At 36.7% G+C, this 16,104-nt stretch overlaps 2 protein-coding genes across 4 annotated transcripts; one reads left to right on the top strand and one right to left on the bottom strand.

Moving 5' to 3' along the window:
* The first annotated feature begins 2,021 nt into the window (after positions 1-2,021).
* LOC107905724 (protein NLP4) lies at positions 2,022-7,149 on the top strand. 2 transcript variants are annotated; one of them, XM_041094010.1, is made up of 6 exons: positions 2,022-2,694; positions 3,281-4,110; positions 4,470-4,517; positions 4,606-5,581; positions 5,809-6,690; positions 6,798-7,149. In XM_041094010.1, exons 2-6 carry the CDS (start codon positions 3,283-3,285, stop codon positions 6,857-6,859), a joined length of 2,796 nt encoding a protein of 931 aa, XP_040949944.1. In that variant the 5' UTR covers positions 2,022-2,694; positions 3,281-3,282; the 3' UTR covers positions 6,860-7,149. The 2 variants fall into 2 exon arrangements, with proteins under 2 accessions (XP_040949944.1, XP_040949943.1); XM_041094009.1 differs by having other exon boundaries at positions 2,023-2,694; positions 3,167-4,110.
* Positions 7,150-7,842: 693 nt separating this feature from the next.
* On the bottom strand, positions 7,843-12,583 carry LOC107905723 (bromodomain-containing protein 9). Of its 2 annotated transcripts, XM_041094008.1 has the most exons (10): positions 12,009-12,583; positions 11,511-11,547; positions 11,315-11,399; positions 11,177-11,222; positions 10,987-11,085; positions 10,156-10,224; positions 9,741-10,071; positions 9,475-9,623; positions 8,661-9,051; positions 7,843-8,573 (listed from the first exon to the last, which is right to left on the bottom strand). In XM_041094008.1, the coding sequence occupies exons 1-10, from the start codon at positions 12,459-12,461 to the stop codon at positions 8,269-8,271; spliced, it is 1,965 nt and encodes a 654-aa protein (XP_040949942.1). In that variant the 5' UTR covers positions 12,462-12,583; the 3' UTR covers positions 7,843-8,268. The 2 variants fall into 2 exon arrangements, with proteins under 2 accessions (XP_040949942.1, XP_016687935.1); XM_016832446.2 differs by having other exon boundaries at positions 7,843-9,051; positions 12,009-12,581.
* Positions 12,584-16,104: the final 3,521 nt, after the last annotated feature.

Raw genomic sequence — 16,104 nt, 5'->3', positions numbered from 1 at the left:
GGATTACTAGTGTCATGATGGTGTTAGACGGTTCATTTGAATTACCGTTTGAATTTAGATAAGTAGTTAGTAATTGACTATGATGACGTCTTGTCTCACATGGAAAGGTTGTGGCACCAAATGGCAAGAAGGTAGTGGCTTAGTAGTGGGGATAAAATTATCTATTTCTTTCATGATAGCACTATTAATAGAGCAAGAACTAATACCATAAAAGGTTTGAAGCTTAGTGATGGAGAGTGGTTTAATGACCCGATTATGCTAAAACAAGATATTTTTACTTGCTTCCATAGATTTGATAAGAAAGTTAAGGAAGAGGTATTTAACATGTCGTTGTTAAAAGCAGTAGATATTTATGGGATGCATGCTTCGTTTACTTCGTTTACTCAAAGAAATTGGAATTTGGTAAGATGGACCATATGCGTTTTTGTTTTTAAAACCATGGTGGGTGGTGAACTTGATGGGTGGCTAAATTTGACACTATTAGTTCTTTATCAAAAGTATTGATAGCCCAAAAAAATCAGTCGATCAATTTCTTTCGATTAATCTATGTGCGATGCTTTATAAGTTTGTACTCAAAGTCATTGTAAACAATACTAAAGTTCAAAAAGCCTTGAACTTATCTCACTCAAAACACACAATTATCCACATAAAATAGGTCAATGAACAATATTTAATAGAATTAATTTAGGAATTTCGATAATATTTTTGATGCTAGAAATTGAATCTCATCAACTTCACCTTTTCTATTGGAGTCATCCTTATAATTAAAAAGGGTCGATAATGTCTTTTTTTAATTTAATGGTAATTAAAGCACACTCTTGTAATTAAACCTGATCATGGGTCGGGCCACCCGGCCCGGCTCAAAGGCCCACCCGAAATGTGGGAGGGTTTGGGCAAAAATATAAGCCCAAAAAAGGGCTTGGACAAAAAATAAATTCCATTTAAAAAATGGGTCGGGCCTCGAGTAAGACATTTTTGGCCCGGGCCCGGCCCAAATTCACTAAAGGACAAAAAAATTTGCTCTTCTTTTTTGTTTTTGAATGTTATTTTCTTGTTGCTTTCTCTCTATTTTGCTACCATTTTACTATTATGTTGCTACTATTTTGTTGTTATTGTTTGGATATTGTATAAAACTTATTTTATTGTTAATTTTGTTATTATTTTAAAGACATTTGTTAATTTTGTTATTATTTTAGAGGCATTTGCTTGTTAAGTTGCATTTATCTTAGTGTTATTTAAGTCTACATGTTTTTTAAAATTTATTTTCAATTTGTTGAGAAATGTTTATTTTGATGTTTTTAATATTTTTAATGTATTATATATCTTTAAAAATTATATAAAAATAATATAAAAAATTAATACGGGTGGGCCAAGTCGGGCCCAGGTTTTATCATTTTTATTCGAGTTGGGCTTGGACAAAATTTTAAGCCCATTTTTTAGGCCGAGCCGGGCCAGGCCTAGTAAATGGGCTTGAACTTTTAGTTAAGCCCGGCCCGTCCTATGAGCGGGGAAAACATAAAGTTGGTTTTATATTATATATAGATTAGTAGATACCGAAAATAAAGTGATGACATAGAATATTTTTTAAAATAACCTTAAACATTTGACAAACATGTAAATTCATTATTAGTCAATCAAATATAATTAACTAAATTTTTAGTTGACCATGATTGTGTAATCGAATAACAGTGAAAAAGAATTCAATATCATCACTATAACAACAGAAATTAATGGTCCATAAAAGTAGAAGGCCAAATGATGCAAATTAAAGTAAAGTGATTAAATCTAAAATTGCAGTACAGTAGAGGGCCTAAAACCAGAATTAGACCTTATAATTTTAAACAAAGAGACATCAGTGGCTACCCTGGTCACTTCGCTCTTCAGCGTCAGCGTGGATAACACACGCCCACTTGCACTTGCAACTAAAATTCTTTTAACTCTCACCGCAAATTCTTTTATCCAATACAAAAATAACTTAACCGTGGAAGCAAGCTGGTTGTGGGAAAGGAATAAGGGAAAGGGAAAGCATCTCAACTCAAAAGGAAAAAGGACTTGAAAGATCAAGTGGTAGACTAATGGTGCACACGAAAGCAACCATTTTTGCCACTTGAACAATTCTGGTTCAACTTCTTATTTTAATAATACAACAACAACAACAACAACAATGCCCTCCATTCCGTTATTAATTTAATCAAAGTACCGCATCAGCAAAGCAAAGCGGATTAGCCGTTCCGTTTGTTCTTCTCCAAGGGTGGGCTTAAAAAAGTCTGCCTTCTTCTCATTGAGAATTTCAAGGCCCAAGGAAAAGGATTTGTTTATGCGTGGGGTGTGGGGACTGCTGCTGCCACTGACAGCCAATGCAACAAAGGCCGAATCTTGGGGAGATAATACCTATGACTATGAGAGACAAGTACAGCTCTTATCCTAGAGAGTTTTGAAGTTTGAACCGATACACCCTGTTTCAAGCTTTTACCAGATCTTTTCTTTGTCGCTGACGTTCTTCACCTGTTCCTGTTTCTTCAGACAGTTTTCTTTTTGAGGCTGCCGCTGTTTCAACTTCCAAGAGCGAATATATATATATTTATAGCTTGGAAAATAAACAATTTGGTATGGTCAATGGTGATGTAGTACTCGTTTAAGATTTGGCCATTTGGGGTGTCTTGGAGAATATCCGCATAGTACGAAGACTACATGGTGAGTTGCTGCCGTCTTTTGTTCTTCTTTTGCTCGGTTTTAATGGCTAAAAATGTTTTGGGCTATATTAGTCCTTAAACCAGATGCAGTTGATTAATTGCTTCTGGTAAAACGAGAATCTTGAATGAAAAAGTGCTGAAGCTTGAAGGAATCTGCTTGTGTCAATAGTGGGTTCTTATATCTTCCTTCTTTTGTTCTCGTTTTGACTTTGCATCATAAAATACGGTGCTTCTAACTTTGGGATTTATCCGCTCATTGATTCTTTTCTTACTTACTGCTGATTTGCACTTCTCTTTTTTGTTTTTTCTTCCCTTTTGACTGATATTGGGATTTATCCACTCATCTTTATATGATTGATACATATTAATTATCTCATTGCCTTAAGCTTTTAGTCGATTAGCTTTGCTGTTTCCAGTTCTTTTTAGAATCTCAGCTTTCTTATGATCAGTCATATCTGTGTCAATATGGGCAGATTATCTAGTGAAGACTGGAATTGATACTAGAAGTTATTGTTGTCAAGTTTGTAGTTGACATAAACATCATCCTCTAAAATTAAGTGTCATGGAAGATTCCATTCTGTTACCAGGAATGCAGTTGGATTACATGGATGAATTGTTGTTAGATGGATGTTGGTTGGAGGCAAGTCCAACAGAGGAATCTGATTTCCTTGATCCTAATGCTTTCTTTGATCCCACATTTGAATGGCCTACTTCGGACTCTAATGGTGGTGATTTGGGTGGTAGCCTCTTTCAAGGAGAGGATCCAATATCTTTCTTGCCTGGAAATCCACATATGAATGAAAATCATTCTCAAGGTGCTCATTTGAGCCATAACTTGGATGATGTCAATGGCGTGAGTTGCAATCTACATGGTGATTGTATGACTGATGCTTCTGAGCTGAGTAGAAGATGGTGGATTGGACCCAGAGCTAATCCAGGTCCTTCAACCTCTGTAATGCAGAGGTTAATTGGGGCACTTAATCATATAAAAGATTCTGCAAAAGAAACAGATGTCCTTGTACAACTATGGCTACCTGTAAATAAAGGAGGTAGACGTATTTTGACTACCAGTGAGCAACCCTTTTCACTTGACCCCAACAGCCAAAGGCTTGCAAGTTATAGGAACATTTCTGTGAAATATCAGTTTCCAGCAGAGGAAGATTCCAAGGACATGGCAGGACTGCCTGGTCGTGTTTTCTTGAGTAAGGTCCCGGAGTGGACACCTGATGTCCGATTCTTTAGAAGTGATGAATACCATAGAGTTGATCATGCTCAACAACACGGTGTCCGTGGAACCTTTGCTCTTCCTGTATTTGAACAAGGTAATAGAACTTGCTTGGGTGTTATTGAAGTTGTGATGACAACCGAGAAAATCAAGATAAAGCCAGAGATGGAGAGCGTTTGCAAAGCATTAGAGGTAATTTCTTTTACCTGTTTAATCAATATTTTCTATTCTGCTTGTTCAAACTTGATGAACTTTTAGTGCTTGTCCCGTTATGTTTCTCCCTATAGATTTGATCTTTATTCCCTCTTTGGTTATCACATATGATAGGAGTAATTGTAAATATTGTTGACGCTGTTGCATGCCATACTGTTAATTGCATCCTATTTTGAACTATAAATGAAAACTTGAATTTGTTTCTCTTCTTTTTTGTTCCCATGATTTTTCATTTATACTATGTCTTGAGCTGTTGTGATTAACTTTGTGCTTATTGTTGCATTTTGGAGCATGCAGTTCAAGTCCTGATAATGCCCCTTGTTTTTCTTTGTAAGCAGGCTGTCAATCTTAGGAGTTTTACAGCTTCCAGCACTCGAAACATACAGGTAATTTCTTGCAGTTATGGAATAAATTTAATTGTTAACAGTTCTAAACTTGTTCTTGCATTTAAGTGTTAATCTCACTTTTTATCAGGCATGCAATAGTTCCTACCAAGCTGCCCTACCTGAGATCAAAGAAGTTCTAAAACGTGCTTGTGAGACGCACAGATTACCTCTGGCTCAGACTTGGGTTCCTTGTATGCAGCTAGGTAAAGAGGGTTGCCCGCATTCCACTGATAACTACTTTCATTGTGTGTCTACCGTGGATGATGCTTGCTATATAGCTAAGCCCAATATCCGGGGTTTTCATGAGGTTTGCTCTGAGCATCACTTGTTAAAAGGTCAAGGTGTTGCTGGAAGAGCATTCATGACTAACCAACCATGCTTCTCAACTGACATAACCTCCTTTAAGAAGACCGAATATCCTCTTGCACACCATGCAAAGATGTTTAAATTGCACGCTGCTGTTGCGATACGTTTCCGATGCATTCACACTGGTAAAGCAGACTTTGTCTTGGAGTTCTTTTTACCTGTGGATTGCCGAGATCCTGAAGGACAAAAGGAGATGCTTAATTCATTATCCATCATTTTACAGCAAGTATGCTGTAGCTTACGAGTTGTAACAAATGAGGAGCTAGAGGAAGATAGAGATATGGGAGTTAGTGAAGTTATAGCCTCTTTAGATGGCATACCTTGTAGAAAAGAGTTATCAGAAGAGCAGTGCACTTATCATTCAGAAAAGTATTCAAGAGAAAATTCATCTTGGACTGCCAGTCTCACTGAGGTTAATCAGAGCAGTAGCACTAGCACTGCCATGAAACTCAGAAAAGAAAAACCAAGGGCGACGTGGGATGAAAAAATATCCAAGGTGAAGCAGCACAAAAAACAGATTAGCCTAAGAGGAACTGTTGAAGGTGGAGACTCTACTATTAATAAGATTAGCTTTTCGAGTGCGACTAAAAGAAAAACAGGACAGAAGAGACATAGCAAGGCAGAAAAAACAATCACATTGCAAGTTCTCCGCCAATATTTTTCTGAAAGCCTAAAAGATGCAGCAAAAAGCCTTGGTGGTAAGTGTCAATGATATTTTGGTTGTAGTGTAAACTTGGTAGATAAATGGCCTAATATTACTTCTGCTTAAAAGAAGCTGCTGATGAAAAATGGAGACAGGAAAAAGGTTAAAAGCTGTATGTGATCTAGTATGGCATGGTATACTAATGAAGATAAAATGTATATGTTGCATGTTATTTCTCTATAATTTGATGTTCATTTCCTGTTTTCTTTCAATATTTTTCAGTGTGCCCCACAACCTTGAAAAGAACCTGTAGGCAACATGGAATAGAACGCTGGCCATCTCGAAAACTCCAGAAAGTTGGAAACTCCTTAGAGAAACTCCAACACGTCATTGATTCAGTACAAGGTGTGTCTGGTGCTTTTCATATTAGCTCCTTGTACCCAAACTTCTCAGAGCTGGCCTCACCAAGATCATCAGGAAAGAGTACATCCTCAGCCTCAGTCTTGGGACTGAATGATAAGCCAAAGAAAACAACCATACTGCCTGAGGGTGGTAATTTTGTGTCCCAAGCTGCTACTTCAAACTCACCCTCCTCCTCTTGTAGTCAGAGTTCCAGTTCAAGTCATAGCTGTTCCTCTGGAACGCATCATCCTTCAAAGTTTAACATATCTGGTAATGGAGGTCTTATAATAGGAGAAAACTCTGGGAATGGTGAGCTGAAAAGGGTCACAAGTGACACAAAGTTGCACACCTTAAGTCAAGAAGGACTAAAGCTCTTCCCAAGATCACATAGCCCTGCATCTGTTAAGGAACAGCTTATCTCTGACAGTATTCAACCCGTAGTTACAGAGAATAATAGTCAAATTGCTCAGGATTTGGATGCTCAAACTCAAAAGGTAAAGGTCACATACGGAGATGATAAGATACACTTCCGCATGCAAAGTAAATGGCGGCTTAAAGATTTATTGCTTGAAATTACAAGAAGATTCAATATAGATGATATAAGTGGATTTGATCTCAAGTACTTAGATGATGATTCTGAGTGGGTGTTATTAACATGTGATGCTGATTTGGAGGAGTGTATTGATGTATGTAGATGGTGTGAGGGAAACACAATTAGACTCCTATTACAAGCTTCTCATCATCACTTGGACCGGTCTTCAGGTAGCACTTGTCCTTCTTGATCTAAAGTACCTCCTGTATGATTCGGATTTGGTTCTAATCAAGAAAAACAATGTTTTTGAGAGCAAAAATCTTAATGCTGGATGCAGTGCTGAAGGAAACACTCGTTTCCTGCTTTCTTCACATAGCACTTGCAGAAGAAGTACAGTAAAGGAAATACTTGTGACAGGATTCGGAGAAGTGAAGTTGATGTCCATGTTGTGCATGGCCGAAGGCGGTTTTAAGTTTAAAAGTTTCATCCAACCTTAAAGCTGCATCTGTTTTTGTTGCTGGGGTTAGTAACACTTGTAATCTCACCTTCTCTGGGTTAAATTTATTTTGCTGTATATACTAAGAAACTCTCAAGTTAGTGAAAGTGCTAGTAAACTAGTACAATGCAGGAGCTTTTTTAACATTACCTATACAAGTTTTACATGCATGCTACTGTTCCTGGGCTTTAAACAAGTCTTTTGGCTATTGATCTTGAGAACTGAGAATTACTGACCCTACCCTACCTCGTAAAGAATGAATATACGAGAATGTGCAAGACCAATGCAAGACAACTTATATATGATGATGAAAACTATGATTTTATATTTTCAAGAAATTCTTTGCTTTGTACAAGTGCATTTAAAAAACTGCTGATTAAAACAGAGTAGTACAATGTTCCCTGGTTCGACCGGTATCTCAATGGCTAAAGTCCAATGTAAGTGCTGATCTAAAATTAACATAACTGCGTATATGCTCTCAGCATATTATGTATGTATATATTATTTTCATTTACAAAAAAATTAAGAAAAAGAATTTAGTGAAAGCCTCTGCAGAAAGAGAATCTCGGTAGAGAAAACTAGTGCATTCAATGCGTCATCAACAAAGATGACCATTAAAATTAAAATATTTGGAGGGCTCACAGCTAAAAACTTGAGTTAAAATGGTTTAAATTGCATGATTAATTTTTTAGAGTGGTCAAAAATAAATTTTCCATTTGACCATTAAAAAATTAAATCTCAATTCATTAAATCCATGGACAAGTTGATTTCTTCCATTATGGTCCTGCCATGTAATACAACATTACTAAATCAGTGAGTTTTACTTACATCTTATTTTAAGTGCAAAAACTATCAAGGTCTAGAACCAATACAAACGATATTAATATAAATAATGTAATTCTATTTATATTAATTTGCTCAAATAATTACAAATACAAATGACGAATAAAAGTACATTTATGGCATTAAATCCTAACACAATTAAATGGAAGCTTCCTTCGTTGGAATGGTGTAAGCAAAATCCTTAATAGCACATGCTATACTTGTGGTGCAATATAATAGCTTACATAAGGGTAGTCCGCTAAAAATTGAAGGCTTAATCACATTGCATGATGTATGTGGGAATTGTTTGGAGAAGAAGAGTCTAAATGGTGTAAAACCTGATCCTATGACTTCCGAGGAACTCAACGGACCTTCCAATGAAGAATGTAGTCAGTAAATTCGACCAAAGCTTAACATTCGTATGCAGGCGTAGACCTAATAATACAATTAGCACAAACAAGCCACATCATATGGAAATAGTGTTTGCTAATTATTTGAGCTGCAATGCTAAATATGGGCGCTGGGGTGAACAAATTGGATCACTAGAACTAGGTGAACCCGGCGCCAGAAATCTCACATTAAGATCAGGAGCAAATGGAAGGAAATTCGGTTCATTATAGGAACTCCACTGAAACCCGACATTAGTTGCCACCGCATGTGACACCATTTCAGGCTCCACAGCCATTGCATTTCCAGAATGTAAAGCGGTTAAACTATCCGCCAACTTGGCCTCTTTTGGAAGAAAATCACTAGCACCCAAAACCATGACGTGCGTTGGAGTTGGCACTGAAGTCTCTTCAGACAAGGAATTTACACACTGTGTTACCAACTCCGTTTGAGAGGAATACCCAAATCCAAACCCACCAATAGAACCATTGATACCTGAGTGCAGTACAAGACTTTGCTGAAACTGATGAGAAGATTCCAAAGTCGAGTCATTTTGAGAAGTTAGGCCTCTAACAGCTTCCATGTCTTCTCTACCTTGTAAAGGAAATCTACTTGCCGCAATGGAGTTTGAACCAGAAGTAGCTGTAGATAAAAGTCTGCCAGGAGGGTTATCAGATAGAGAATTCGGAGATCTCTGCTTATCAGAAAAGGAACATTGTGGCTGCTCAACTGTCCTGTTTTCTCCAACCCATCCAGGACCAAACTTGAGTCCACTAGGCAAAACACTTTCAATTTTCCTTGTAGCAATTTTCCAAACAACTGGTCCAAGAATTGCAGCAAAACGTGCCAAGCTTGTAGCACAACCATTTTCTGCACTTAAACCAACCTGATAGACAATGAAAGGGGAAAAAAGGGTTACCATTTTCTGCAGTCAAACCAGCCTGATAAACAATACAATTGACCAAAATAAAATCGAGGGAGATAAAAAGAATTAGTCAATATAAGGGATTGAGCATTCTATTCTGCCACTGATCTGGATAGTTTTGTATTGTTCCCTCATAAACACTAGTTGTCAGAATATTCAAACACCCTTTTGGCTAGATATATAAACATATCAAATTACCAGCGGAAACCTACCTGCACCACAACTTTTGTATGCAGTTTATTAATAAACAAAAAGTTTAGGATTCCTTACCTGCACTCAATGAGTCTAAGGTCGATCATACATTCCAGCTATACAGCTCATACAATAATCTTCTAACTAATGCATTAATAACTGTTATTGCCATTATACAAACATAAAACACACCGGAATTAGTTGCTTCAATTCTCCAACCAAGGTGGAAAAGGTACGTTGCTCATGTCCAGAAGTCGATGATTGGTTGTAGGTGTCACGCCCGTTCTCATCTACTGCAAAATGTTTCATCCCAAACTTCATCACAGCCCTCACAACAGAAGCTACAAAATGAGAGAAAAATAGCTCAATATGAAATATAGAAAATATGTAGTTAACATTTCACATCAAAAAGTTTAAAGACTCAAGGATATTTATATAAAGTCAGATAAATACCAAACCTGGAAATTCATTCTCCCATTCAGACGAACAAATGGCATGATTTTCTTTGCTAGGAGAACCCCAGGAGGACCTGATGAATGTATCAGCAGGCCGTAGCTTGTGGGAATTGTAAGTGTTGGAAAGGCTGGAAGTATATCGTCCAGCAGCTAGAGTTGCATCAGAGTACTCAGAACCAACATGGTCAATAGATGATGCTGAAACTAACGACTTTTTGAGGCTCTTTTCAGGTGACCTTCCTCTCCTCACAACTTTCAGTTGTGGTTCACCTTCATCACTATCTTGCCTCAAATTCTCAAAGTCCTTTTTGGCCAGCTCTTGCATTGATCGTGCCTACCCAACCAATCCAGATGTTTAATATAACAGAAACCAGAGTATCATAATAAAGGAGTTAATACAATTGAGACCTCGACAAACCTGTCGAAAGTAAATTGTATCTGGTGCATTATACTGCATTGCATTCGAGCATATTAGAAAAACATCTCTCTGCACAAATAAACTTACAAATTTCAGTTGCAGTCCTAGAAACATCAAGATTATAGCCAGAAAACCATATGCAGGAAACTAAATTGCCTAAAACAAAGTTCTGTTACAACATGCTTGTACAGACTATCCTCACTGGACGAGTCCAGAGCATTCATACAAACTTGAAAATCATTTCATTAGGATTTTTATCTTCTCAGTTAACCTCAAAAAGCAACTCACAGCATATATAGTTGTCTGCTAGGGAAGAGTACGCTGTATGATCCCAAGCTAAACAAAACAAGTTCTGCAATCAAATTCCACAAATCATGGGCAAATCATTGGCAGTACCAATTAAATTCAATATCGTATAAACATTAAAAACAAAGGCAAGTAGAACAATTAATTATCCCCTCAAACCAAATTAAAGAACCTTTCAGACATAAGAGACCAAAATGCCATCCCAAACAACTGCACTCAAAATGAACAACTAAAACATCATAGCCAACAACATTACTACAGTATTCTCAAAAGACATAGCATGCCTCCGGTATTCAACAGGGACTTGCTTGATTGACAACACAAACTTGACTCAGCTTATACATTTTCTACAAAAACACACAAATCAACCAGAGAAATCCAGAAAACATCATCAAAAACTTAATCAACATTGACGGCAATGCAGTCAAACAACTTACTCGGCCTTCCCTCTCCACCATGTCTGAGGGTAGACAGATAGATGAACATTGTATCCACATTAGCAAAGAGAATGCTTGCAAAACAAACCTCAAATTGTTCCAAGGTAGTATAAGCTCCCTTATCAAGTTTTTTCCTGACTGTCAAAAAGTCCATTGGGTGTGCAATAATGTCATGGTAATCTGGAAGCTGTATCAAGACCAATCCAATATTATATCAGGAACAGGGATTTCACTTTTCAGTAAGCTAGATTTATGCTAGAATGAAAAACAAAATGCACCTCTTCAGGATCTACTGGTTCAGAGAATACCCCATAAGTGTCTTTCCTGGAAGTAGATTAAGTAAAAACGATCAAATTCCATCAAACGGAAGATAAGATAAGAAAAAAAAAATCAAATGAACCAAAAATAACAAATACTTTTGAAGCCTGTCAAGAATGAATACCAACAACTTTTTGTCTGGCAAAGGCGTCAAGGGGGTGGGGCCAGACTCCACCGGTGACTCTGTCCACATATATATGAAATAAAATTAATATAGTTAACAAAACCCAACACTTCTTTTTTCTAAGAATCCCAGAAATGCCTTTTCTAATGAAAACCCAGATAGATTTATACCATGAAGAGTGTCCGTCACTTTCGATAACTTTTCTCCCTGTAAATAAGGTAACTCTCGTGTCAATACATATATTTATTTAACTCCCAAATTCAATGAAAAAAAATATTAAAAGAGATTTGCGTTGATTATTGAAGAATCACTGAGGAAAGTTACAGTAAAAAGCTACAACAATGCAAAGCAAGTACCCAAAAAAAAAACATTTTAGTCTTATTATTAAAGAACAGACAAAATTGAAGCTTTACAGTCTACAGACATAAAATATATATAACTTGAAGTTTTGCTGAAAATCAAATAATATCCAATAAAAAAAGGTACATGACTTAGTCAAACTCATTCGTTCATCTCCGTTGCAATCATAAATTTCGGCACACGAGAAGCTATTTTCGACTTCCAAAATATAAACCCTAAGATAAAATATCCAAATAAAGTAGGAAAATCCTTTTTTGATTCTGTTTCAAAAACTCGCGAATTCTATATATTAATGTATGATTAATCACCATTTGATCAGATCCAGGCTTGACGGTGGTAAACTTGTGACGCTTGAGTGACACGTCGGGATCGTCACCATCCGCATTCGAATCGGACCCATAGAAGGCCGAATTGAGCGCCGAAGGAATCGGATAATGCTGATCAGTACGAGAAGAATTGAAGCCAAGCAATGGTTTATGCTTCTTCTGTAGGCGGTCATCGTCATCGTCGTCGTCTCCTCCGGAAGTCGATCCGGAAACTGGGGACCCACCGTTGAGATTTGCGTGGCGGCGAGTGGATCGGCGGTTCGAATTGATAGAAGAATTAGGGGTATTTTGAAGAAGCAATTGCGGTTGCTGCGGCTCCTGAAGTCGTTGTTGTTTGAGAGAGCGTTTTTGAAGTTCTAAGAGAGAGGGCCTTCCCTTCTTCTTCCTCTTCTTCATTGTCTCCGCTGCTATCTCACCACCAATATCACCTCCCATTGCTTTTTTTTTTTCGCTTTTTTTTTCCTCTCTAAACAAGCTTTCGATTTCTGGTATTATCTATACGTCTATACGCTAGTAGTGTCCAAATCATTCCGTCTGCCGACACCTGTCTAAAATCCAACAAAACTTTTTTTTTTTGAAAATTTAAAATAATGATATAATTTTCTGCCGAAAAGATTGTTTTGTAAAAAAGTTAGGAAATAATTTAGATTATCTTACTTGAAACATGGATAATAATACAGTTTATAATTTATTATTATAAATATCATAAATGATTTCTATTGTCCAAAATTAAGTTTTCTCCTCGTAATACCATGAAGAACAACATACTTCACCAGTATTTCTCAGCTAATATATATTTTTTAAAAGCGTATTTCAGCATGCTTTTGACAATGTATAAAGTAAGTTATCTAATTCCACTACAATATTTCTACTGATTGCCCCAGAATCCATAATAATTCAACACCTCAACGAAGAACATATGCAGAGGATGAAACCTTGACTCAAACACATATAATAGAAGAAAATTTCTTTACTACCACCTTGCGTTGTAGCTTATACCTCACTGAGGCAATTACTTCCTCGGGGTACTAAAAACTTCTACAATTCAATATTGTTCGCATCTCGTCTCCCCTAATGGTACATTCCAATTTATCAGTCGTTATAAGGATTCTTATTTTCCTTTCTTTTTCTGCTTTCTTCACTTTCGTAGTTTTTTCCTTTTCTTTTTCACATTTTTCTTCTTTTTTCCCTTACCAGCCATTATCACCAAAATTATCCCAAATCCCACTATGAAATACAAAATAAAGAAGCCCTACCTCAAAAACTACAAATCCCAACCAAACCCATATTCGAAATAGTAACAAGAAAGTCTATAAACAACAAACATCAAGAAAAGATTAAAAACTTCACCTAAAAATCTTTTTTGGTCCACCTAAAACCTTCACACTATAGAAAGATCGCTAGAATATCATCACTGATATTTTTTAACTCCAAGAAAAAAAATCTAAAAGTTTCAAAAAAAATTTCGTGACATCCTCATCAAGTTTTATTCAATTGTCAATAATAAAACAATACATGGAATGACAGTCTATCATGGCCAATTGTATCTTAACAAGTAGGCCACAATTTACTTTATATATACCTTTTTTACGTCATTAATCCACTTAATGTGTTTTCCCCAAACACAGCACTCTTTAAATTTATAGATACATTATTCAATTACTATGTATATCTTACAAAACAATTATATATTGTACATTTTATCTCAAGAAATGTTATTTTATAACTCTCTTTTAAATTGGGAGTAATTATTATACTTAAGCATAAGTATACCTCACATAATTCACATCTCGTCCTTTAAAGATACTACGTTTTACTTTGCCTTAGAAGAAGATTATGTTTTGTTAAAATACTTAACTAATCATATGACATAAGACTTCGCACAGTCCCATCACAACAAACATATGTGGATTTATATATATATATGTGTGACTTTCCATAGTCATCAAAGACACGTACTTAAGCAATACCATGACCCACCAAGCATCCCAATTAAAAGGATAGCTGCCAACACGAAGAACACACAAGGTTTATACATTAAGGACCATGAAACTTGTGCAAGGGCATGTAAATTTTCCCTTCACCCACACAATTTACCATTTTCTCTTCTTGGATACTGTCAACATGCAACAATTCTCAGCACACTTCCATATAAATTATTACGATCAGTCACCTTTGAATTTAACTCTTAATAAAGTTAATGAAAACTTGATATTAAAGAGTTTGTTTTTAGAATTTTTCAAAGAGGCAAAGTTGTATCTTTCAAAACCATTTAGATTCTGTACTAGTAGTGGTATTCAACTAATATACCAAATAAAAAGTAAAAATAGCTTTACCCTATCATATCATAAATTATGAATCATCTTATCTTATGTACAAAATCCCTTCCTTTTCGCAAACGCACACATGCCGTCCCATCTTCAAGCCTAATGAAAGAAAGAATCCTAACTAGCTAATAAATTTTTAATATGCCGGGTCTCCAGAACTAGTATACATCATCTGCAATAAAAATTCCTTTCGCTCCTCAGCTGAGCAACCAAAAAAGGCTCTCACCCTCCCAGCGTTTGCAGTAAGGAAAATATATGCCTTATACCACAAGTTCCGCAACTATATTTCAACACCTATGTTCACTAATTCTGCGAATACTTCCTGCTCCGAGTAAACGCGTGGTTGTCCTCTCTCGCCTATAACATTCTTCTGCAACACCTTTAATTGCTTCCCTTATGCTTGTAACTCCCTTTCAAATACTTCAACTCTTGTCGCCTTTCACTTTTTTTTCGGTTTCAATGATGTTGTTGACTGGGATGGTGCTTGCGAACCAACTTGGCTGGTATCATTCGTGTCTTTTTCCTCCATACTTGCACCAACTACATCTTGCAAAGGGATACCATCAGATACTCGGCCACCTATTGGGCTGCCCAAGTGACCCCCTTTAGCCCCATCCCTCTTTTCTGTATCTTTAGCAAAAAGCATCAACAGCTTATCATAATTAGCAATTCTTGTATTCATCCATTTCATTGCATCAGGTTTTGACTAACAAACAAGATAGCACAAGCTGGAAATTTGTTCCATCATAACCAAGCACATAAGGCAGATAATTTGAACAACAACATTTTATAACATCACCTTGCAAAGGGGAAACGAAAAAAGAGAGAGTAGAGGCGTAGCAAGGCAGAAAAAACAATCACTTTGCTGGTTCCCCGCTAATATGTTGCTGGAAGACTAAAAGATGAAGCAAAAAGCATTGGTGCTAAGTGTTAATGGATGTTTTGGTTGTGGTGTAAGCTTGGTAGACAAACAGCTAATAATTTTAGATTAAAAGGAGTTTCTGTTGAAAGTTGAAGACAGAAAAAAGGAAAAAGTAGAAGCTGTATGTTAATGTTACCATGTTGGCTTGTTATTTTCCTTCTGGTTTATTTGATACCTATGTGTTTCAGTAAGTATCCCTGTCATATAGCATGGTATGGGATACTAATGAACATAATTGCATACTGTTGGCTATCATTGCTCTATAATTTGATGTCCTTTCCGGTTTCCTTTCAATATTTTTTAGCGTGCCCCACAACCTTGAAAAGAATCACAAAGCTGGCTGAGGATGGTAATTTCGGGACCCAAGCTGTACTTCAAATTCACCTTGCTCCTCGTGTAGCCTGAGTTCCGGTTCAAGTCATAGCTGTTGTTATGGAACGAACCAGCCTTCAAAGTTTAGCATGTCTGGTAATGAAGGTCTTATAGGAGGAGAGAACTCTGGGGTGGTGACCTGGAAAGAGTCACAAGTGATGCAGAACTGCATGTCTTAAGTCAGGACGAACTATAGCTCTTCCCAAGATCAAAGAGCCTTAGATCCCATAAGAACAGCTTATCCCTGACAATTATACAACCCATAATTACAAAGAATACTGGCCAATTTGCTCAAGATTTGGATGCTCAAACTCAAAGGGTAGAGGTCACGTACGGAGCTGAGAATATACTTCTCCGCATGCGAAGTAAATGGCAGTTTAAAGCTTTACTGCATGAAATAACAAGACGATTTAGGACAGATGATGTAACTAGATTTGGTCTCAAGTAATGATGATAC

The sequence above is a fragment of the Gossypium hirsutum genome, chromosome D05, assembly GCF_007990345.1.
Source record: "Gossypium hirsutum isolate 1008001.06 chromosome D05, Gossypium_hirsutum_v2.1, whole genome shotgun sequence".
NCBI classification, from domain to species: domain Eukaryota; kingdom Viridiplantae; phylum Streptophyta; class Magnoliopsida; order Malvales; family Malvaceae; genus Gossypium; species Gossypium hirsutum.
The sequence above is the reverse complement of the archived record's forward strand: the minus strand, read 5'-3'. Positions and strand labels throughout refer to the sequence as shown.

What these genes read in the sequence shown, in the direction of transcription:
- LOC107905724 (XM_041094009.1), top strand. Translation starts at nt 3,256, where the DNA reads ATGGAAGATTCCATTCTGTTACCAGGAATGCAGTTGGATTACATGGAT. An exon ending in CCAGCACTCGAAACATACAG is followed by an intron (nt 4,518 to 4,605) that starts GTAATTTCTTGC and finishes ACTTTTTATCAG; the next exon opens with GCATGCAATAGTTCCTACCA. An exon ending in TCACTTGGACCGGTCTTCAG is followed by an intron (nt 6,691 to 6,797) that starts GTAGCACTTGTC and finishes TGCTGGATGCAG; the next exon opens with TGCTGAAGGAAACACTCGTT.
- LOC107905723 (XM_016832446.2), bottom strand. Translation starts at nt 12,461, where the DNA reads ATGGGAGGTGATATTGGTGGTGAGATAGCAGCGGAGACAATGAAGAAG. An exon ending in AACCAGTAGATCCTGAAGAG is followed by an intron (nt 11,086 to 11,176) that starts GTGCATTTTGTT and finishes GTCTTGATACAG; the next exon opens with CTTCCAGATTACCATGACAT. An exon ending in ATACAATTTACTTTCGACAG is followed by an intron (nt 10,072 to 10,155) that starts GTTTGTCGAGGT and finishes TTGGTTGGGTAG; the next exon opens with GCACGATCAATGCAAGAGCT.